This window comes from Medicago sativa, chromosome 4 (genome assembly GCF_051527215.1).
Source record: "Medicago sativa cultivar Bolivia chromosome 4, Bolivia_mono, whole genome shotgun sequence".
NCBI lineage: Eukaryota > Viridiplantae > Streptophyta > Magnoliopsida > Fabales > Fabaceae > Medicago > Medicago sativa.
In genome coordinates, this window is record NC_140752.1 from 96,314,043 (window position 1) to 96,338,747 (window position 24,705).

The 24,705-nt window shown below is 32.8% G+C and overlaps 3 protein-coding genes and 1 long non-coding RNA gene across 4 annotated transcripts; all 4 read left to right on the forward strand.

The window, feature by feature from the left end:
- Positions 1-4,955: 4,955 nt before the first annotated feature.
- LOC146934233 (uncharacterized) lies at positions 4,956-6,166 on the forward strand. Its single transcript, XR_015007703.1, has 3 exons — positions 4,956-5,292; positions 5,437-5,517; positions 5,715-6,166. It is a non-coding gene; the product is annotated as an uncharacterized LOC146934233 (long non-coding RNA).
- A 2,266-nt stretch (positions 6,167-8,432) lies between these two features.
- On the forward strand, positions 8,433-10,436 carry LOC146934234 (protein ROH1A). The gene is made up of 2 exons (XM_085706110.1): positions 8,433-9,203; positions 9,460-10,436. The coding sequence occupies exons 1-2, from the start codon at positions 8,650-8,652 to the stop codon at positions 10,085-10,087; spliced, it is 1,182 nt and encodes a 393-aa protein (XP_085562236.1). The 5' UTR covers positions 8,433-8,649; the 3' UTR covers positions 10,088-10,436.
- A 4,331-nt stretch (positions 10,437-14,767) lies between these two features.
- MDAR6 (monodehydroascorbate reductase 6) lies at positions 14,768-20,349 on the forward strand. Its single transcript, XM_085706111.1, has 17 exons — positions 14,768-14,917; positions 15,021-15,189; positions 15,266-15,365; positions 15,468-15,545; positions 15,659-15,730; positions 16,328-16,446; positions 16,535-16,619; positions 16,972-17,061; positions 17,734-17,835; positions 18,212-18,307; positions 18,473-18,553; positions 18,823-18,894; positions 19,030-19,124; positions 19,215-19,303; positions 19,462-19,524; positions 19,696-19,736; positions 19,945-20,349. Exons 1-17 carry the CDS (start codon positions 14,905-14,907, stop codon positions 20,068-20,070), a joined length of 1,491 nt encoding a protein of 496 aa, XP_085562237.1. The 5' UTR covers positions 14,768-14,904; the 3' UTR covers positions 20,071-20,349.
- A 1,307-nt stretch (positions 20,350-21,656) lies between these two features.
- On the forward strand, positions 21,657-23,957 carry LOC146934236 (heavy metal-associated isoprenylated plant protein 39-like). Its single transcript, XM_085706112.1, has 3 exons — positions 21,657-21,797; positions 22,327-22,402; positions 23,071-23,957. The coding sequence occupies exons 1-3, from the start codon at positions 21,792-21,794 to the stop codon at positions 23,388-23,390; spliced, it is 402 nt and encodes a 133-aa protein (XP_085562238.1). The 5' UTR covers positions 21,657-21,791; the 3' UTR covers positions 23,391-23,957.
- Positions 23,958-24,705: the final 748 nt, after the last annotated feature.

The following is a 24,705-nucleotide window of genomic DNA, read 5'->3' on the forward strand; positions in this document are numbered from 1 at the left end:
ATCTTGACCGTTCATTTCAGATCGGACGGTGGAAAACAACTAGTGCATCCACACAATAACTGTGTTATTCCAAGTCCAATGCACACGGAGTAGTTTATAACAAAGGAAGAGTATCTTCTTAATTAAAAATATATATCTGTAGGTGAAAAATATATATGGCTACAAAAAATTGTGCGCGTTCCTTGTGTGTACGTATCTGTTTCATCAATTCAAACTTTACATAAATAGTTTTTTCAGGTGGCATTTACAATACACACTACACAAATTTGTGCATCATGCACAAGTTAAAAGTAAATTATTTTTAACCATTAGATTAAAGAGGACATTAATCTTTATTATAGTCTACCCACACTATATTATTTCACTTTGTCTTCAACCTCTATCATCTCCCTCTTTTTACCACCACCACCAAACTCAACAGCACCGGTCTACCACCAAACTTTCCTTTCCAATATTCAGTGATCATTTATTCATGTTGAGAAGAAACTCATAACTATTGGATCTTTTAGATTACAAGAGAACAATAGTAAATTTATGTTTCTGGTTTATCTGTCAATTATTGTGTTGAAACAAGAAATTTGTGATTGTGGTTTGTCCCTGTATCACATGTATGCCATTTTTTTATATGGAAGTGTATGATAATTATTTTCCATTAAAACTTGATAACAAAAATCATCCAAAAAAACAGGATATGATGGCCAGAAAAAGAAACGGAGATGATAACCGCAGTCCGTAACAATGGCGGAGGACGGTGGCTCTCCGGCGAAGATGTTCCAAACACAAAAAGAAGTAGATCAACATAGAGATCTTGGGAAAGAGAACAAGATCTAGCACTCTTTTTCTTGAACATTGTCTTCAACACCTTCCTTAAAATCACAGTGACATTAACGGTCTTCAACATAGTGAGATAGGGACGAAAAAGCAAGATCCTTAATCATTGTGATTTACGGCGACAACAGTTTTTTTGCTGAGGACAACAACATCGATTTTGCTGGATCTACGGCGACGTAAAAGCAGAAGCGAAGAAAAGCACCGCGACGGTGAAGGGAACCCATTACGGCGACGTGAAGAAGCGACGGGTCGATTTGCTTCTGCAATTCGAGATCCAAAGAATATGAATCGTAATGCCTCAAATTTTTTTATAATTAAATTCACTTGTGTGTTTTTTTTTTTTTTGGTGCTTACAAGTGAAACAATGTAAATTAAAAAATAGGTATTTAATGTTGAACCTTGTTTTGGAAAAGATGGTGGTGGAGTAAATGACACTGATGGTGGAGGGAAGTTTGTTGTTCGGAAGAGAGAGGAGGAGGTATAAAGAGTGAGGGAGATCTGATACTGACAGACTATGATAAAATTGTGTTCTTCATTTAATCTAATGGTTAAAAGAAATTTGTGTATGGTGTATAAATGGTGCACAAATTTGTGCATTGTGTAGGCTAAATGCCACCGTTTTTTCAGGGTGGCGTTTGGTATGCACAAAGAAAGAATTTGTGCACCATGCACAACTTGTGCATTTAAAAGCTGAAATGAAATCTGAGCCATTGATTTATTATTATTATATTCCAGCGGTCCAGATCTATCACTAAAAAGAAATTGGTGACCTGCTGCAGATTTTGTGAATAGTGTGTTGCGGACCCCACAGTTTGGATAAAAGATGATATTTTATTCCTCTTTTTTGGTGACTTTTGTATGGGCTTGGGCTGCTGATTTTGTATGCATCTTTGATAGAAAATTTGTTAGTAGGAAAATCACTCTTAATGTCACTAAAATTTATTTTGCTGCCAGTTTAATTTAAAACAAGTTGCTTATTTATTGTCACCTGAAATTGCTTATATTTTTTTATATGGGAAAATGCAAAAATGAATTAAAATATAGTAGAAGTTGTTTTAGTAAATTGGACGCAGTTGGATTTTTTTTTTTTTGGAAAATTAGTAGTTGAATAAATAATGTGTAATATTTGGCTAATAAATACACATTCCAAATACTATTATAAAAAAATTACCATTTTAGGTCTATTCAATAATTGGTGTGTGTAATTTATATTAAAGACAACATACATCATTTATTGTCGTTTTAATATATTAAATTTAATGTTGATTTATGATGTAATATAAATAAATTATAATAATAACCATAATATTAATTAAATAGAAACGAAGCAGCGAATATATTGATTAATCAATTAACATTCATGGAAGTACCTTTCGTACAGGATTATTTTTGTAAGGGTAAGAGTTGTGAGGTAGATTAGTCTTTCAAACATCTTGATTAATCAATAAGCAGTCTTTTAAGTCGAAAAGGTCAGAGATTCTCGTCATTAGGGTGAGAGTTGTATGCTTGATTAGTCGTTGAACAATTTGATTAGTCATTGCATATTCATCCAAGTACTTTCAATACAGTATTCTTTCAGTTAGGGTAATAGTTGTGAGTTTGATCAGTCGTTATGACATCTTGGAAGTTGTTTGGGTTGAAGAATCTTGTCATTAGGTTGAGAGTTGTAAGCTTGATTAGTCGGTGAAAAATTTGATTAGTCATTAAACATTCATCCAAGTACTTTGATTACAAGATTCTTTCAGTTATGGTAAGAGTTGTGAGTTTGATCAGTCGTTGTGACATCTTGGAAGTAGTTTAGGTCGATGAATCTTGTCATTAGGCTGGGAGTTGTAAGCTTTATTAGTCGGGGAAAAATTTGATTAGTCATTGAACATTCATCTAAGTACCTTGACTACAAGATTCTTTCGGTTAAGGTAAGAGTTGTGAGTTTGATCAGTCGTTATGACATCTTGGAAGTAGTTTAGGTTGAAGAATCTTGTCGTTAGGTTGAGAGTTGTAAGCTTGATTAGTCGGTGAAAAATTCGATTAGTCTTAAAACATTCATCCAAGAACTTTGACTATAAGATTCTTTCAGTTAGGGTAAGAGTTGTGAGTTTGATCAGTCGTTATGACATCCAGGAAATAGTATAGGTCAAAAAATATTGTCATTAGGATGAGAGTTGTAAGCTTGATTAGTCGATAAATAGTTTGATTAGTCATTGAACGTTCATCCAAATACTTTGACTCCAAGATTCTTTCAGTTAGGGTAAGAATTTTTAGTTTGATCAGTCGTTCTCAAGTCTTTGTGTTTGTTTAGGTCAAAAAATCTTGTCATTAGGGTGAGAGTTGTAAGCTTGATTAGTCGATTAACAGTTGGATTAGTCATTGAACGTTCATCTAAGTACTTTCACTGCAAGATTCTTTCAGTTAGGGTAAGAGTTGTGAGTTTGATAAGTCGTTATGTCATCTTTGAAGTAGTTTAGGTCGAAGAATATTGTCATTAGGATGAGAGTTGTGAGATTAATTAGTCGATTAAAGAGTTTGATTAGTTATTGAACACTCATCAAACTACTTTGACTTCAATATTCTTTCAGTTAGGGTAAGAGTTGTCAGTTTGATAAGTTGTTCTGACATCTTTGAATTAGTTTAGGTTGAAGAATCTTGTCAGTAGAGTGAGAGTTGTAAGCTTGATTAGTCGATAACAAGAGTTTGATTACTCATTGAACGTTCATCTAAGTACTTTGACTCCAAGATTCTTTCAGTTAGGGTAAGAATTTTGAGTTTCATCAGTCGTTATGAGGTCTTTGTAGTATTTTAGGTCAAAGAATCTTGTCATTAGGGTCAAAGAATGTTGTCATTAGGGTTGGAGTTGTAAGATAGGTTAGTCAATAAAAAGTTTGATTAGTCCTTGAACGTTCATCCAACTACTTTGACTCAAAGATTTTTTCAGTTAGAGTAAGAATTTTGAGTTTCATCACTCGTTTTGAGGTCTTTGTAGTAGTTTAGGTCAAAGAATGTTGTCATTAGGGTAAGAGGTGTGAGTTTCATCACTCGTTTTAAGGTCTTTCTACTAGGGTTGGAATTTATTTGTTCTTCCTTTTCAAATTTATTATTTTTCTAATCTCCACAAATTTGTTTATTCTACTAGGGTTGGACTTTATTTGATATTCATTTTAAAATTCCTCATAGTATAGAGCAGAAAAGAGCTAAAAGAATCTTGTCATTAGGGTGAGAGTTTTAAGCTTGATTATTCGATAACAATGGTTTGATTAGTCGTTGCACGTTAATCCAAATACTTTGACTCCAAGACTCTTTTAGTTAGGGTAAGAGTTGTGAGTTTGATTAGTCGATCTGAAGTCTTTGTAGTAGTTTAGGTCAAAGAATCTCGTCATTAGGGTGAGAGTTGTCATTAGGGTTAGGGTAGTAAGCTTGGTTAGTCGATAGATAGTTGGATTAGTCTCTATTAATAAATTTTAAAAATAATTTAATTTAAAAAATAATAATAATTTAGTTTGTTTGAATACAACTATATAAAAAAGATTTTTTGTTACAAAATTAATTCAATCTTTTGACCATTATTTTATCTCTCCTCTAAAAAAAATCTATTTTTTTAGAAACTGCTCTTAACAACTTCTTATTTGAAGTTGTTTTTAGATTTTTATTGGATTGTGATTTTTTTTAAAAGCCGTAAGAAACGGATGCACAATTATTAAAAATGAATATTTTTTTTGAAAAAATTGATTTTTTTCTTAAAAAAACTATAACAAACAGGCTCTATATCATAGAACAATTTAAGTTTTTTTTTGTCAAAGACTAAATTAACATGCAAGAAAATTATAAGGAAATGAATTAAGTTTTCGCTAAAAAATAAAAAACTCAATTTCATTTTAACCACTTTTTTTTGGCGAAATTATTTCACTTTCCCTCTTCTCCTAAAATAATCAAATTTCATCTCCCACCTTATTTACCCTCCTCACATTTTTGTCTCTAACATATCAAATTTATTTAATTTTTAAATTAATTTAAAATTTATTAACATAGAAGGCTCCAAAATAAGTTTTATTATTAAGAGAGAAGGCTCCAAAATCAAATTTCATCACTTTGACAAATGGCTCAACATTTCCCCCCATATAATTTTCACATTTTCGTTTCCCTCTTTCCAAAAATTATGAAAGCGCTTTTTTATTCATTCTCCCTCCACATCTTTTAAGCTCCTCACCAAATCAACAAAAAGACGCGACTCCATCTCATCTCAATTAACCAATACCCACTATCTCTCTTCATTTCGTTTCCTTCTCCATCCTCATCTCAATCCTACCATTTCAACATCTTTCAGCTCTCAATACAATCTCTTTCATCAATCAAAAACCCTAGCGATGCCGCCTCCACCACAGACAAGAACAAATGAACAATAACCTCTCTCACTACAAGAAAAATTTCATATCCAAATTTATCTTCACTGATGATTGAAATCGATTGGTAAGTTGTAACCCTTCATTTATCTTTTATTCCATATCCCAATTGAAACTTTTTCCCTTTCAATTTCTTTTTATTGCTTTCTAGATCCAACGATGTGTTGCTTGATAATCTTTATTATGTTTTTGTTTTGTTGTTATTTTGAAGTTTCAATTATTACGGCTTCCAAGTGCATCGTGAAGGAGCTAAATGATTTGTAGAAGGACCCTTCAACATCATGCAGTACAGGTTATCTTCTAGATCTAGTTTTCTTTCTTTATTTTCCCTTTTTCTTATCTGTGTTGTGTTAAAAAAATTAATGTTTAACTTTTATTATTAAAGTTTGAAGGGTAACAACCCACTCTTATATTGGTTGTTGAAGGGTAACAACCCACTCTTCTGAACTTAACAAAATTTGATTAATCTCTATTACTTATTGATGACAGTAGAGGATGACGCAAAGGTAGAGGAAGGGTTTCCTCTCATACACCTTCAACTTCACCTTCCATCCCCATTGATGTGTATCATTGGAAGAAGCTAAAATTAAGGGACTAACATTACAACTTCAAGAAAAGAATATTAAATAAGAAAAAATGAAGCATAAAAGGGATGAAAAGGATTGACCAAGAAAGAATGAAGCAAAATATGGAAGAATGGGATCAAATGTTTAAGTGTCATGCTACAAAGTAGCTTTAGAACCTCCTCACATGAAAGTATAAGTGAGAGTGATAATGCTAATGAGGAGTTGGGTGAAGATGATGAGTGATCTTTGCATTGATTTTTTTTTCCTTCTGCATTTTGGTTAACTCTAATTTTATTGTGGTCAAGAACAAATTTATGATTTGGTGTTATTTTCACATTTTGGTGAATTGATGTTATTATTGTGGTGTTGAACAAACTTATGTGGGTCGCTAAGTGTAGAAACTATTTTTTTTTGGGTACTAATACAAATATGCAAATTGTATTAATAGTTTTTTGGTTAATGAAATGTTATAAGCATTTTCCTTAAAAAAAGAATAACAAAAAGTTTAAAATGATATAATGTAATCAATTGGACTTACTGTATTTAACATGTAATATATAATATAATAACCATGAATTGAATGTTGATTAAATTCTCATACAAAAATTGAATGTCTATTAAATTATCATAAAAAAATTGACTAAACAAGCAGACACAGTATATTGTAACAAAAAAAAAGCAGGCGCACTATAAATGTTAGCATTTGCAATATTTGTATATTAGAATTGCGTAGTGGCATGTACCAAACAAAAAAATTGTGTAGTGACAAGGGAAAGGTAGTATTTATGTGAGGAAAATGTTACATGTTTGAGTCCGATAAAATACCTAAACTTGTAAAAGAAAATTCTTTTGGTATAAGTCAATCCGACAAACTAAAATTTCAGCGATCGCAATTTTCCATTTAAGTTATTCCGACAAACTATTCTTTCAGAAACCTAGTCAACATGATTGAAATCTTTGGTATAAATTTTTAATATCACATATATAATTGGAGCATTTAATGATAATATAATACATTAATCATATGAATATTTTATTGGTAATGGCCAAATGCTGAAGTTGCTCAAGCCCAAATGGTAACGCAATTCGTCTTTTTTGGTGGTGTCCGGCGTTATTCCCAAGTAGAAAAATAATATACTTTTTTCAATATACCTTTTTTTAGAAGAGTAATAATAATATATAAAATCACCAAACAAGAAAGAATAATAATATATATAATATCTTCGCGTGTCAATAGTATCAAAACTATACCAAAATGATCTTCTTAAAAAAAAAAAAATAACATACCATATCTGAATAATAATTGATATTTATTGGGCATGATTTTTTTATATAGTTTTTTTAACTTTGGGAGCTACACGCGCACCCACGCGCTAGTTTTTTTTGGCTTTAATTTATATTGTTTATTTATTATGAATTATAGTCTTCTTCTTTACCCGACGACCTGAAACGGGTTTTACCGACCCGCGTTTCGATCCGATCGGATCTCGCATTATACACAGTGAAATTTAGTGATTTTTGCATAGTTTTGATCGGAATTGAAAGGTAAGATGAAATCCATTTTAATTTGATAATTAATTATTCACATAATAGAAATTTCAAATCGCAAAAGAAAAATGGGTTATGGTTAAAATTGAATCAATCGAGACATTGAAAACTCATAAGAACGTGAAAAACTCATTTTTATGATTAATGATGGTCCAGGCTATTAATTTATTTATATGAATTTGATGACCACACAACATAAGAATTGAAAGAAGAATTATACGAGATCTAGCTTATTTATATGTTTGTTTGTACTGCTGAATTTTATTTTATTTTTCATGTTTGAAGTTACTTAAGAATTACCAAAAAATAGGGGTTGATGGCTAGTAAGTTTGAATTGCTACTCTGCATTTTTAGATTTGGGGGGTGTCTTCAGCAAAAACAATAAAACTAATATTTTCTATTATAATATGTTTCCTTTTATTAATGATTTATTTTTAGCAGGTCACTCCACCCCACTAAAACCGCCACCTGTCCAGCAAACTACAACTTGTGCATGGTGCACAAATTCTGCATTTGTGCATACTAAATGCCACCTTTTTTCAGATATATTCTTTAATAATTAGGGAAAGAAAACATGTTCACCGGAAGACAAACTAATGCATTGTCCTGAGACATATAAGACATCAAAGTGAAAATATATAACCAAATAAACTTTTTTGTCTCTTTCATATATGTTTTTTTAGTCTTAAAATGTATTCCTTAAGTATTTTTTTTTTAAGCTCAAGTCTTAAACAATATAAAATTATAATTATAATCACAACCATTACATATATGAGCCAACTACGGGACAGAATAGCTGAATACATAAATGTAACATTTTTTTTTTTTTTGTCAAGTAGCCTAGAGGCTAGAGCTCACACAATTTAATTGTGGAGAAGTGGAGTGTCCAGGGTTCGAACCCCGGCCCCTGCATATAAAATGCGATATCCCTACCAACTGAGTTAAGCTCACGGGATCATAAATGTAACATTTTAATTAATTAATAAAAGCAAAAGAGGCAGGGATATTCAATTCTTCACCCAAAGAGGCAGGGATATACAAGTTGACTATGGGAAAATGAGAGGATAAAAGTGAGTGAATAAATCAACAACATAAATAGAAAAGAAAGAAACGGTCTGGTCTTAGACAACGCCTTACCTTAAATCTCGCGCGTATATATAGATATAATAACTTCCAAAACTGACGGCAACGCTTTATCTTTTACAAACCTTTCTTTCAATTTGGTCTAATCACTTTAGACCCTTTCTTTCTTTCTCTTTTCATTTCTCAATTCTCATTTTCATTTTCTCAAACTCTCAACAAAAATAAATATGCCTCCAACTACAGAGAACCAACAAAGCTCATTTTTGGGCAGAATAAGCATTCGTAGGAATCAGGTTATGTCAATGGATGGTAGCCATGATCAAGAGCAAGAAGACCTTGAACTTTTCCAAAAACACGTCGGTGATAGATTCTCTGATCTATTATCTTCGACATCGGAGGATCCTTCTAGCGACGCTCTTCTTTCAATTGGCTGGATTCGGAAACTTCTCGATGAGCTTTTATGCTGTGAAGCCGAATTTAAAGCTGTTGTTATGATGGGTCGTGATCCTGCTCAAATCTGCAAGCCACCTCTTGATAGACTTCTCCCTGATCTCCTTGATCGCGTTGTTAAAGCACTCGATGTTTGCAATGCTGTTACCCTTGGCATTGATGCTATCAGGAATCTCCAGAGGCTAGCTGAGATCGCTGTGGCGGCTCTTGAACCAAGGCCTATGGGTGATGGTCAGGTCCGAAGGGCGAAAAAGGCATTGAATTCTCTTGTCACCGCGATGATGTATGAAGACAAAGAATGTGGAAGTTCCAAAGGAACAGAGAGAAGCAGGTATGTAATTGAGAACCATGGTAGAATTCAATTTAGAAAATTTAATTTACTTGAGAGAATGATTGATTATTTGAAATTGATAGGATTCTAAAAGTTTATTGCAATATGATATACTATATCACAACAATACCTAAACAAACAAATGTTCATTAGTATAACATGTAATAATTCGTAGATTGGTTTTAACAGGTGTACTAAATCGTTACAAGTAATAATTGGTAGAATGGTTTTAACAAACTCTAACTATATATAATAGGTCCTTTGGAAGAAGAGGAAATGCTGGGAATAAGGATCGCGGTAGTGGAAGTTTCCGATCGCTGTCATGGACAATGGCGAGAAATTGGTCTGCTGCAAAACAAATCCACGCCATGTCTTCAAATTTGGCTGCACCACGCGGCGCTGAAGCAACGGGTTTGGCTTCGCCACTATACATAATGAGTACTATATTGGTTTTTGTTATGTGGACTCTTGCAGCAGCAATTCCTTGTCAAGAGAGGAATGGGCTTGGTAGTCATCTACCATTCCCAAGGCAATTGGCTTGGGCACAACCTATGATTGGTTTGCAAGATAAGATTGCAGAGGAATGGAAGAAGAAAGAGAAGAAAGGCACTGTTGGATTGTTGGAAGAGATGCAGAAGATGGAAAAGGTGGGACAGTGGCTTATTGATTTTGCCGAGTCTTTTCAATTTCCTGGCGAAACAGAACGTTTGGATGAGGTGAAGGTACATGTGGAGGAGTTGGCTGATATTTGTAGGAAGATGGATGAAGGATTGGAACCTTTGCAGTTACAGATTAGAGAGGTTTTTCACAGGCTTGTTAGGACCAGGACTGAGTTTCTTCATGTTTTGGACCAAGCTGGGAAATTATCTGCACCCACTGTGTAGACTTGAAATAATTTTCCTTTACTTTTTTTTTTTTTTACCTCTTTTTTGACTGGATCTTTGCCAGCTAGATCTTGAAAGTGAAGGTTTTGGCCCATTTGCTGGGTTAATTTTTATTTTATTGAGGTACAGTAAGCATGGTGACCTAATCTTCATTTGTTAATGGGTTGTCTTCATTATTAATTGATATATGTATGTAATGGCTCATCTTAGCCTAAAATGTACATCTACATACCTATAGGTTTTAATTTTTCTTTTGAGGTGAAAGAGGATGACTCAACTGCACTCACTAAACCTGTGGTGACTTGCCTAGTTGTTTAATTTAATATATGAATGAACTGTTGTTTCTGAATTTTCCATTTCTTTTTTTCAATTTTACCAAGTCTTTGCATGTTGTGAATACTATAATCCAATTATTCTTTTTGCTACTGCAAAAGAGTAAATGAGCACAGCAAATAATTCGGATTCCGTGCGTGCAGTTCCCGCATTCACACAGTCAATCATATAAGTAGTCTTTGTATTTGAGATTGGATACTGCAGACTTCAACAAACATATTTTGATTGTTTTTTAAAAACTAATATGCCTAGTTTAAAATATGCAAAATTTAATCTCGATTCAACGATCACCAATATGGTTAACTATGTGAATGTGGGAAATCTACGACCACAAGGAATTCGAATTTGTAAGAGAGTCTGAATTTCAGAACAAAAGAGAAAACATGTAGTGCCTCAGAAACACCATGCCCTATCCATCCCTACAGTAGGAGCATCCAACAACACCAACAATTAGAAAAAATGACTTCTAGCACTCATCTTTGTTAAGTAATTCACACAATGGTTCCCTTCTTGGGGAGCAAGGACCAAATTAGAATTCTTAATCTCTCAGTCTCAGCAACAAATTTCTATATATTAGATTTTTTGTTCAACACTCTGATAAGTTTGAGTACTTGTTGCAATAAAAATAAATAAATTTATAGACATTGGTGTCTAATTCAATTATAACTTTCTTGTACCCTTTTTCTTTTCCAAACCAAGGTGATATTATAAAGAATAGCAAGTAATGCCTACATATTAGAAACAATCTCGCAAGAGCTTGAGAAGCCTATCCACTCTTCAAACTAAATTTCTTATTAAACTTTCAAAGTCAGCCTTATCAAGTTTCCCAAAGAAATTGTTATATACATTAATGGTTATTTGGTATTGCCCTTAGAAGGAGACCACTTCACAAAACAAACAGACAACATTGGCAAAAGTCTTCTGATTAGATCATGGGAAGAGTGAATTTGGTCAATGATTAGACAAGTTCTATTCTATATATTGGTTTCTCAATTTCAACAACTACTGTGTATGGAGGCCATGTATTTTTAGAAGACTGCTGTAGGGTTTTCTTAATAATTTTTTAGGAGGCCATGTCATATTGTAATTTATCATAATAAGTAGGATTTTTATTTATTTATATGACAACAAGGCTAGATAAGTCATTACCTGCCCATTATTTTAATCACTTTTAAAATAAATAACTCATCCATATTTAACTCGGAAAAATCAGAACCAAAAATTGTTTATCCACACGTGAATAAGAATTAAGACTGTTATGCTAAAGAAAAAGTAAGAATGTCTAATCACTAGAGTATCCAAATTCACTAGAACAATCACTGACCCTCAACCATGTTCTACGCGAGGGCAATGTTTGTGCAGACATTACCAATGGTTATTTTATGGTTCATAAACCACCTCCGTGTTTATCCTCAACCTTGTTGGCTGACTTCATTGGTGTCTCTTTTATTAGAACGAACTTAGTTTTCTTTCTCCTTTGTTTTTTGTCCCATCTCATGTAATAAGATAAAGCAATCATTTACCACACTTTATTATCTCTTGGTTGAACTCCGTATCATAAGAATAGAAAGAAAAAAATGAGAGAAACTTGATACTTGCGCTATGGAAAAATTGGTTAACTAGTCCTGTCAAGTTAATTCATACTTGCTTATTTGTTGAGAATGTTGAGATTTTCAAACCCCAGCCTATTTTGACCCGCTCCGCATAACTCATAGAAATGGCTGACACAACCCATAAGACTCATTTTATTTAATTAATGACATGAAACACTTGTGTTTTTTCTTCCTTCAAATTATAGATTGTTTTTTTACAGGTTAAATCGCTTTAGCATACGCACATGTTGCTTATGTTTTTGTTATTGGAGAACCAGCTTGTCAACTCTTGGGAGTAACTTACTTTTCTAGTTCAACCTCACTCCATTTTAGATTGATTGATAACGAAGTAAATGTAAGTCTAGCGTTGGGATCAATGATGTTTTTACTAAAAATTTTGCTTTAAGCAATTTTTTCATTAAAAAATTATTTTATTAAAGAGATTAATGGATTGTAAGTGTAAATCGGTTCTGCACTAACATCCAATGAAAAACTTTTATTTTTCTATTACATATCATACTTACAAAAATAGAGTGATGTTGCAAATAATGAATTTTAATTCGATGTCAATCAAAAATTAATTTACACGAATAATAGATATTTTTTTTAGAGGTGATAATAGATATCTTTTATTAAATTGCTTTTATCTAAAAACAAATAAACCTCATGAAGACCTCTCATCTCCTTCAAAATTCCTCATTTTATTATGATAAAATTATTATTAATTTTAAAAATGCTATATTTAAAATTTTAGGGGTTAAACATGCATTGGTCACATTTGTTTGGTCAACAACTGGTTGGTTCACGATGCAGAAAGTTGTTCAATAAACACCTCAATTTGAATTTCGATCAGGTTGAAACTCTCGATCGACTATTTTTATGTGTAAAATTGAAACAAGTTGTAACTTTCAATTGACTTTTTCTAGCCAAATGAACAATTTTGAGATGCCTATTGAACAATCGTCTATGTTGGGTAACATGGGTTTTAATGCGCATGGTGTGTGTTTTTGTTGGAAAATTGCTCTTCTCTCTTTTGGTTTTGCCCATTCCTTTAATTTAGCGTTAGTTAACTCACACTGACACTTTTAAGATCGATTCAATCACTTTTTAAGTCGGTTCCACTGATCTTAGAAGTGCCAGCGGGAGTTAATTCACGCTGAAAATGCCGAACGTGGGTTAACTCGCGCTGGATTTAAGGGAATGAACAATTTTAGGGCTAGCAATGAACCGAACCAACTCGATTAAAGTTCGTAATTCGATTCGACAATTGATTCGTCGAAACTGGTTCATGAACCAAATGAGCCAAACTTGAGCTAAAAATTAAGTTCGTCAACTAATTGAGTTGAACTTGAACTATATGTAGTTCGACTTGTTTGGTTCACGAGATGACTCAATTATATATATATATATATATATATATATATATATATATAATGCTTAAAAAAAAATTTAAATTTATATATAATTGATTTTACACAATTAGATAATTGATTATATATATAATACTTTAAAAACTAAGACAAACACTTAGCAATAATAGGATAAAAATGAGCTACATTAAAATTGATAGACAACGTCATGCATAATGTTGTAGTTTTTAAGGATTTCAAAAATAAAATAGTCCTGCATCGGAACATGCATGAAAAATGGAGGATACAATTATCTATAATAAGAGAAACATATGCCACAAGAAGGCAAAACTGAATTTGGTGGTTGTACACCAATGTTAATTACTATGTGTAATAATATAGCCTCATCCAGTCCATTAAAAATTGGTATAAATTTCAATACATTTATGGATAAAAAATTTAAATTCTTTGACTTTTGTGTTACGTGGTTCAAGTGGTTTTACTCATTTCCATACCTAAAGTTATCTGCTTTGAACAAACGAATTGAACCTAATGAGCCAAACCAAACTGTTCGTGAAGAGCCGAACTTGAGCTGAAAAAAAGTTCGTGTCAAACACGAACCGAGGTTCGAATCGAGCCAATTCTTAACGAATCGAGTTGAGCTTAGACAGGTTCGATTCGACTTGACTCATTTCCGGCCCTACACAATTTCATAAGTGAGAAGAGCAATTTTCTATTTGCTGTGGTCCTGAGGGGTTGGATCTTTCCATAGAAAACCTGGGCTGGATTTCAACAATGGGTTGGGGCCAAGTAGCATTTTATTGCATGAAATCCATTTGAAAATTGCTTTTCTCACATCAAAAGTTTCCTAAACACGCATCGAAATAAGCAAATACCCCCGGCGGTAGTTAACTACCGCTGAGCAAATCGACAGCAGTTAACTACTGTTGGGTCAGCTACAATTAACTACTGATGGGTCAACTACACTTAACTACCGTTGGGCCAGAGCATCAATTGTGATTTGCACGTTTTGGTCGAAAAATCAAAATAAATCGAGACTTGGTTGGAATTCTACAAAACTTTACTGACAACTCTATAAAAATACATACAGTGGGTCTGCAAAGTATTGTAGCATTCCGAATAAGCATTGATTTATTTTAATTTTTTGACCAAAACGTGCAAAATCACAATTGATGCTATGATCCAATGGCACTCAACTACCGGCGGTCAGGGGTAGTTGCGTCATTTCGATGTGTGTTTAGGAAACTTTTGATGTGATAAAAGCAATTTTCAATCTTTTTTTTTTTTTTTTTTTTTAAGAAAGAAGGACACGACGATACCTCCCTCCAATGGAGAAAATGCAACAAAACTCCAATCTCATTTTTATTGGAAGTGCCATTCAGACTCCATTCATTGCCCCTTCGACCTCTTCCAGAGCCAGTGCCACCTTAACACTGACTCTTCAATTATTAAATCATCTCTATTAATTAACTCTCTTAATTATATTAATATAATAGAGTTTTATCTATAAACGCATCAATCCATGCCGTCTTCAGGTTCGTCCATCATCATCTACTATACTATTCTGTAGAATTGGAAGTAGTTGATTGCAGTGTCATTTTCCATAACCATTTTCATTTTCGTGATTGTGTAAAACAGTTCGCAGATTAACAATGGCAGCTATAACTAACTCATTATCACTTAAACACACACTTTCTATCGGTTCTCCTCAAACAAAAATTCTTACTCGAACTCGTCCTTCATCAACTTCACTCTCATTCAGATCCTTCCATAGATGTTACGCCTCTTACGCGAATGAAAATCGCGAGTAACACTTCAACTCTTTCAATCTTCATTAATCAATTCTCAATTGTCCGATTTTTTAATTAATCGATTCTCCGTAGGTATGTGATCGTTGGCGGAGGAAACTCGGCGGGATACGCTGCTCGCACTTTCGTCGAGCACGGTGTCGCCGATGGCCGTCTTTGTATTGTTACTAAAGAGGTGCTTTATTGTTTATTTCCTTCAGCAAGAACATGATCAATTTTTTTCTGTTTTTATATTTATGATTATGATTATATTTGTATGCTGAATTGATGAAAATAGGGGGTTGCACCTTACGAGCGTCCTGCTTTAACCAAAGCTTACTTGTTCCCACCGGATAAGAAGCCGGCACGTCTTCCTGTAAGAATGTTATGGTGAATTGTTTATTGATTACTCAAATGATAACTGTTTTGTAACCAGTTATGTTCATATTCTCTGATATTTACTGGATTTATGTAATGCTTTTTATTTAGGGGTTTCATACTTGTGTTGGATCTGGTGGAGAAAGGCAAACTCCGGAGTGGTATAAAGAGAAAGGGATTGAGGTACTCTATTTTATGCCGTTAGAATTGACTTATTTGAGTTTATCTATTGTATAAACACCTGCGAGTCTGTTTGAGAGAACTTACGAAAACAGTCTATGACATAAGTTCTCTAGGATAAACTGTTTTCAGCTTATTTCCATAAGTTCTCTAGGATAGCTTGTAAAAACAGCTAACAACTTATATGAAAATAGTTTAAGTTTATTTATCATTTATTATAGGAATAATTTACATAAATAAGCACTTATATGATCAATGTGTTTGCTATAAGCACTTAATTAAGATGTTTATCTAAGCAAGGCCTTAGTTACATATTTCCTCAATAAAGAGTTGAAATTTTTATTTCTAGTGTTGTTGCTGTGTTAATTGTATGTGAATGTGACTGTGATACAATGGACACCAGATTGTTTGAAATGGAATGGTGAAACTGAAAACTCACATTCTTAGCTATTACGAAACGGAGACATTTTACCGTAGGAGAGTCTTAGTATATTGTAACTGTCTAACTGAGTAAGGAAGGAGACAATTCTCATACTTTTCAGTTCTCATCCATTGAAGTTATTGTAATACTGAATTCCACGCTGTTGGTTTTGATTACAGATGTTGTATGAAGATCCAGTAGAAAACATTGATACTGAAAAGCAAACTTTGACAACAAGTTCTGGAAAGCTTCTTAAGTATGGATCGCTTATTATCGCTACAGGATGTACAGCCTCAAGGTATTTGTCTATTTACCCCAGTTCACCTTCTGTTGTTTGCTTAAAAATTGGTGCAGGAAATCCAATTCATCTTCTATCTTGTTATTAGGTTTCCAGATAAAATTGGCGGAAACCTATCTGGTGTTCACTATGTTCGGGATGTTGCAGATGCTGATGCGCTGGTTTCATCGTTGGTAATCTCACACTCCTCTCTAACATGACTTATTGTTCCAATGATTTTATTGATATTTACGTTTATGATGGGAAATTTATTGCAGTCTTTACAATCATTTGATATATGGCCATTCAAATAATATCTTTGTTAGTGTTTAATCTTTTCAATGCTTTCCATATGGGTATGTTGTTATATGTGACATTTCTGCTCGGACATTCTTTTATGTAAATTGAGAAAAGTTGCAAATTCTGTATTTTTCTTGCTAAAGTTACTTCCAAGAACCACATTGTTTCTTTTATAGCCAAAAATTAAGTTGGACATGAAGTTTGCTCATTATAATTTTTTTCTTCTGTTTGTTTTTTTATATCCAGGAAAAAGCGAAAAAGGTTGTAGTAGTTGGAGGTGGTTATATAGGAATGGAGATTGCTGCTGCAGCTGTTGCTTGGAAACTCGATACAACAGTATGTGTTTTTCCTACACTATTTTTATTGGGGAATGCTAAGAGCACTCTTTCTAATACTCTGTAAACGCGTTTTAGTATTGTTCCATTCTTTCAAAAGCAAACACTCTTTAAAATGTGATTTATTTATCAGGTAACTGAATCCACTTTTTAGAAAATGAACTAATAATAGTGTGCTGTTAATAATTTTCTTTTAAACTATACAATTTTCTTGCTCAAAATACAAATTTCTTGGTCTTACCTCCATTTTTCTTGTTAATGTCCTATGCCTAAAAAAGTTTTTCAATTTGTTTCACTGCGTAAAGGTTTGATAATTATTAGATTTTGTTTTCTCCTAAATGCTGAATAGTGAAGTAATAAGTACGCTACAATGCCACATTAAGTCTTTCTAGTCGCTGATTTTGTTGATTTGTCTGCACTAGATTAAGACACAGCTCTACCAAGGACCCTGACTATTATCATGCTTTTGCCTTTTAGCCTCATTTTTCCTCTAATTTATGGTTTCAAACATTGTTAAGTAAGTGCCGGGAGTTAAACCCATGCATGGATACTTTGACAATCCATAATCTCATACATATGTTGTCATTAAATTTATACCTATACATTAAAATTGATTGTTGTTTTCTGAAGGTTTTGATCTACTTACTCATAAATATGTTCCTGTAAAAAATAGATCATATTTCCTGATGATCACCTTTTACAAAGATTGTTCACTCCTTCTCTTGCAAGGAGATATGAAGAACTCTACCAAAAGAATGGGGTCAAAATATTGAAGGTATTTCCTCCATCCCCGTTCTTCAATCTTTCTTTTCCATATTGTAACTAGTAAGTACTACTCCCTCCGTTTCACAATGAGTGTCACTTTAGCTAAAAAAGAAAATTGTTTCAAAATGAATGTCACTTTACATTTCCAATACAACTTTATTTTTTTCTTCCAACTTTACCCTCAATAAATACTCCAACTTTTCTCTCACAATTTTCAATGCAACTTTAAGTTTGTCTTTTTCTCAATCTGTGTGTCAAAACCTTAAACGACACTCATTGTGAAATGGAGGGAGTAAGTAGTAATGGGTATCTTGATATTGTGTGCAACCATTCTATTCTCTTAGTCCTTCCTTTCCTCTATTTAATTTGAGCATTATATTCATCAGGGTGCCTCCATTAAAAGTTTGGAAGCTAGTTCTAATGGTAACGGAGGTGTTGCTGCTGTGAAACTTGGAGATGGATCTATTGTTGAAGCCGATACGGTATATTTCTTTTTCCATTTTCTTTAATATGTGGCTGGAACTACTTTTTGAAAATTTGAACTTTTATAGTGCTCAAATTATTGGATAATGTATAGATGTGTTGCGTCTTCATTAGAGAAGAAGAGGTCAATGGATGGAAAATTACTTTCTCTTTCTAATTTTCAGGTAATTATAGGCATTGGAGCGAAGCCTGCTGTGGGTCCCTTTGAGAGGGTGGGTTTGAATACTGATGTTGGTGGTATACAGGTGAGGCCAGTGGATAAGCAAATATTTTGCATAATGTTCAAGATTAGGAATTGAATTTGAGTCTTTATCTGCAGCAATTTAGAGGGTAGTTAATTGAACATGTTAGTATTGTTCTTTGTTTAGTATTGTTTTGTGAGATGTTGATTATCAATTTTTGGAGACCGTGTTTCCTTTGTTAGAACCCCCCATGTTTGCAGATAAAATTAGAGGGTAGCCAAAACAGCGAGTTCAAGGTATTCATATAAATGTATTCTTATCCTGCATTTCAGGTTGATGGTCTGTTCCGGACAAGCATTCCTGGAATATTTGCCGTTGGTGATGTAGCCGCTTTCCCTTTGAAGGTATACTGTTAACTTATTGAATTGAATAGTCTCAATTCATTCTTGATCAGACATTCCTGTTTCTGGAAAACTAGGCAGATCTTTGAACTCAACTCATTCTTGATCTAATATCTGTGTTTCTTAAAAATTGGACAGATCTACAACCGGATTTCTCGAGTGGAACATGTAGATCATGCTCGCAGATCGGCACAGCATTGTGTGAAAGCATTACTCAGTGCACAAACTAACACGTATATTCGATCACATTTCCTGCAACCTGAAATTAGTTGTTTTTTTTTTTGTCCCTGTCAATATTGCTGAATTTCATTGGTGATTTTCAGGTATGATTATCTTCCATACTTCTACTCAAGGGTTTTTGAATACGAAGGAAGCCCTAGAAAAGTATGGTGGCAGTTTTTTGGAGACAATGGTAAATATTAATTCAAAATAACTATCAGTTACTGACCTTTCATATCTCATATGTCTTCAAAAAAAAGTTACTGACCTTTCATTTCTTTTTTTTTTTTTTCCTTTCTATTTTTCTATTTCACCCCTTGTTCCTCACACTATTAATTTTCCTTTGAACAGTTGGAGAAACGGTTGAAATTGGAAACTTCGATCCTAAAATAGCTACTTTTTGGATTGAATCCGGTAAGGATTGTTTTCGTCTTTACTTTAGTATTGATGCGTGGATTATCTCTGAGCTTGAGGGGAGATGTTTTCATGCATGTGTAACGTGCGCGTGTATATTTGTGAGTGCATGCACCATGCTTCTGCTGATTTGGTCCTGATTATTACTAATAGTGTGCTAATACTGCACAGGTAAGCTGAAGGGAGTTCTTGTTGAAAGTGGGAGCCCTGAGGTAATTTCTAGTGTAGTAGATAATAGATTAGAATTATTTATGTACATTTGAAGTTCATCAGTACTTGTTAATGTTATTAATAACTTGGCTCTATCATCTCATAGTTCTATAGAACTGCACTCAAAAATCAAATAAATTATACAGTATTCCGAATTAGTTCTGTGTTAATTTAATCAATCCTGAGAGCTGTTTTTTGAATGTGTATCAGGAATTTCAGCTCCTGCCTGAACTTGCCAGAAGACAGCCTCCGATTGATAAAGCCAAACTTCAAAACGCAACCTCAGTGGAGGAGGCCCTAGACATTGCTCGGGAATCTTTGCAAGCCGCTGTTTAGAACAGATTTCAGTCAGATCATCCTGTAATTTATCTTATTTTTCTTTCTTTTTAATAAGAAATCCTGTAGTTTATCTTTCAAGACTAAAGATCACCCGTGATTATCTGTCATCATCCCACTAGGATTGCTTGCCCCTTAGGAGAGCGAATAAATTTTCTTGTATTCACATTTTTGTTACGCGGCATTATGTAGTATTATGTAAGAATGATTTTCAATAAAAAAAATTGAGCAGTGTCTTTTATATTATAGTATCAATAAAAAAAGAAAAAATTATATGGATTTTTTGATCTAGCGCCATCTGGCGTCTATGCAATTTCTTATTAGTTTAATAAACCCTTTGTATGTACTTATATATATATATATATATATATATATATATATATATATATATATATATATATATAGGGTTATGTTACAAGACACCTTCATAAAAAGTAGTGTGGTGTCTTTTATCAAGTCACACCTCAAGGTGTGATTTTCACTTTTTTAGTTATAACTTTGATAAAAGACACCTTCATAAAAAGTAGTTGGTGTCTTTTAACAAATGCTCATAGAGTAACTTGATAAAAGACACCTTCACAAAAGGTGTCTTCTATCATAACCCATATATATATTACCTTTCTTGTGATTTATGTTCTTGGTTAAGGACGTCTGAAAGGAAATTATGTTTGTTATTAGGACATTTAATTTGTTATTATCTGCATAATGACTAATTGTGGATGGCATAAATGGTTAGACATTCCGTTCATACCAATTGTGATTTGGAATTCCACAAATTAGGTTATACGAAAATTTCATAGTAAATTCTTAATGAGGTTGATGGTTCTCTCTTATCTTTCAAATGTCAAATAATACACTAGGTTTTGAAGGGTTTTAGAGAAAAAAGACTTTGAAGAGCTAAATTTATATTTTAATAATTTTTTTAAAAAAAAAATACAGAACATAATAAATGATTCTATAATACTTGAATCAGATATAATTTATTTTTAAAAACATTTTATATTGTCTTTAATTTTATTTTTAAAAGTAAGTCCTCCGTCTCTCAAAATCTAATTTGCAAACAAAGCTAGTGGAATAAGTTACTTTATAAAAGATTTTCTCTTTGTAAGGAAAGAGGGAAGGGTTTGAGTTTTATAAAGTTGAAAATGATATGTTACTTGAACATCAAATAAAAACATCATATGTGATACCGTATATATTTGTTTTTATCTCTTATAATTTACACACATCTCCAAAATTTACATAAAATTTAAATAATGCCGTATTTGACATCAAAATTTAAATGACAAAATATAGTTATTTCTCAATTTGAATACACATGAAATTATTCATCTCCAACCATCTAAATTGATTGACAGCACAAGTCCATGATTTTTCAATGCTAGACCAAAACAAACATACAAACAAAAAAAGAAAAGTATTTGCTTGTGCAAGGGCAGTTGTTGAACTGGTTCCTTGTTGTGTACGCTCACAAGTCATAACAAGTAATTAACTAAGAAGGCACTTGTTTGACTTGTTTTGGAGTATACTAAACGTTCTTGTGACTCAGTTTGTCTACATATTGTCCCAACACGAAGTTGCATTCCATCTTTCTCTGCTCCTTCTCCACTTCTAAACATTCAATCCTCCTACTCCCTCTCTTAATTTTTCTATTCACACCTCCTTCCTACAATTAAATATCAACACTTGACTGATCTTCAAAACTTTGGACTCAAGTGAAAATGAAGGTGAGATTTCTTGCTCTAATTTAAAGGTCACTTTCCTAAGCAAGAGTACACGACCATGTTCTGTTTTTTTCTTTGATAAAATTCAGTCCTCTTTTTTCCTTTCAATTTCTTGTTTATTTCATATCAATTCAAATAAGGATAACCATTCAAGTATTCAATATTTCTTTCAGTATATTAAGATATTTATATTTACCACCTTACTCAGTTTTTTTTTTCAGTCTCTAAGATGAGTTTATTATGTTTCTCTCTTTGCCCCATTTCCTTACTTGTTTCATTAATTAAACTATTATAGTTGGTGCATGTGAAGCTAGTTGAGATCATTTTCATTGAAATGAAAAGTAAAAGAAGTTAATCATAGCATGCTAAACACGATTTAATAGAAGGTTAAATCTAATTGATTGTTTTGTACAGACTACATCTTTTGTTATTTCTTAGTAACCTGCTTTGTTTTTTCATTACATGATTAAAGTCTCTGATTTTGTTTAATAATAATGATTTCAATTCTTAGGATTTTTTTTTGTTCTTGTAGAAAATAGTGGTGAAGTTGGACTTGCATGATGACAAAGCAAAGCAGAAAGCCATGAAATCGGTTTCTAGCCTTTCAGGTACTCACTGGTCACTACACTACTAAGGAAAAACCTTACTCCATTAATTTAGTAATAGTAAATTAGCCTGTCCTTTTAGTACAAATTCCATTAAACATTTTAAAACTCGACATACATGCAGACATCAAATCATATGAATTTATATTTTAATGAACAAAATAGAAAATCATAATCTCTTGAGTGCAAACCAACAATGATTTCATTTTCCTGAGTAAGTATACAATTGGACGTTTTATTTTGTAGCTACTCACAGTAATGAACCTTTATTAATTAAAATGGACGGCCAGCAGATATTTATTTATTAATTATTTGGTCATGTGCACTTATTTAACCATGGAGTGATGTTATTTGAATTTTAAAAATTTAACACTGCATTTCGATACTATAAAAAAATGAGATGCGCTATTTGAACAACCGTTCGTTTTGGGGACAACTGTATGCGACAGCCGACTCATACATGACAATGTGTGAAATGGTATGGAAATCAAAGCAAGCAAAAAATCATATCAAAAATAAATAATAAAGGACCTATCTTGTAGCTGTCCCATTTAGTGTACATTTATGTGTAAAAATACATCACTTATACACCAAATATAAAAAACCAAAACATGTCTCAATCGGACATATACAATGTTGAACAACCAAAATAGTTAATGATTTGAATGCAGGCATTGATTCTATCGCCATGGACATGAAGGACAAGAAGCTGACAGTGGTGGGTAACATAGACCCTGTTGATGTTGTGAGCAAATTGAGAAAAACTTGGCACACAGAAATTTTAACGGTTGGGCCGGCAAAAGAGCCGGAGAAGAAAAAAGACGAAGGCAAAAAAGATGATAATAAGAAGAAAGAAGATGACAAGAAGAAAGATCCAAATGAACAAATTGCTGAGCTTATTAAGCAATACAGAGGATACAATCCATACATGACTCAATACTATCATGTTCAGAGTGTAGAGGAGAACCCAAATGCTTGTGTTATCTGTTGACTCATCAAGTCATCGTGCCTTGATTGAGAAAGCATAGAATAGAAGATTTGGATTTAATGTGGTTAACAATTCATGCATTCATGTTATTAGGAGCGTCAGTGGTCATTGGATTGAAATTGGACGATTCAGAGCTGAATGCATATTTTGATTTAAAAAAAATTAAACAATAAGCTTGGAATTAAGACTGTGTGATCTCAATCCAATGATTAGTGACGTCTCTGACTACATGAATGTGTAGATTGTTAATTGCGGAAAATCTAAATCCAGTTGAATTGGTGAGCTCAATGGAATTGATTGGACATGAACAAAAAGTAAGGAATGTTTGCGTGTAAATTATGAATTAGGCTGATATGTTAATATTATTATTAGATTGAGACGTCCTGATGAGGATTATGGTGTATTAAAATAGGCTATGAAGGTTTTGAGTCAATAAGTTGATGTGTTACAATGCACACATCCAGGACTTGTTCATTGTGCCATTTAAAATTTGTGTTATCATACTTGTCAACTTGGTGATTTTGTAATGCTATTTCTAATGAGAAACTCAGCTGTAGTACTTCTTGCAAATGCTATTACTTGTAGGGGTATTGTATTATTTTTTTAATCACAGTCTAAAGACATGCTAGATCCTTACTTGTCTTGGAGTAGTATATACTGTGGATGACCGTAGCATTTGTAATAATCTTATTGGGATAAGTTTGAATTGATGCAGACAAGGTTATGACGTTATGAATGAAAACAAAATGGTGATGTTCTTGTCACAAAAATGGTGATGTTCTTGTCACAAAAAATAAAAGGGATAATTATTTTAGTGAGATTGAAATGTTAACTCGTGGTATAAAATTTGCTTGCTAATGCTAAACCAGGTGCTGATGGCGACCTTTAAATACCATTGCCAATTGGCATAATATTATATCAGAGATTGCTTGTAATTTGGAAGAAACCACTGTAATCAATTAGACTAGTGGTAAGAGGTTTAGCTATTGATATAAAATTATAGGTTCAAATTTTATGTTTACCTTGTTGTTCCTTGTAGTTTGTAAAAAACAAACTTGTAGTTCGAAGCATGTGTTTCTATAGTAGAAAATGTAAATCAATTGCAACAATGTTATACGTATGATTTTTAAAGTAGTTAGATCACCCTTCAAAAAATTAGTGATGATTATAATCGAAAATAATTGTTTATAAGAGACCATTATATTTAAAGAGAGAAACAACCCTACAATTTGTCTCTCTAAATCTAATTGTCTTTATAAGTTCTAGAGTATTCAAAAATGATATGACAAGTTATGATTGGGTTGAGAGTTTAATTAAT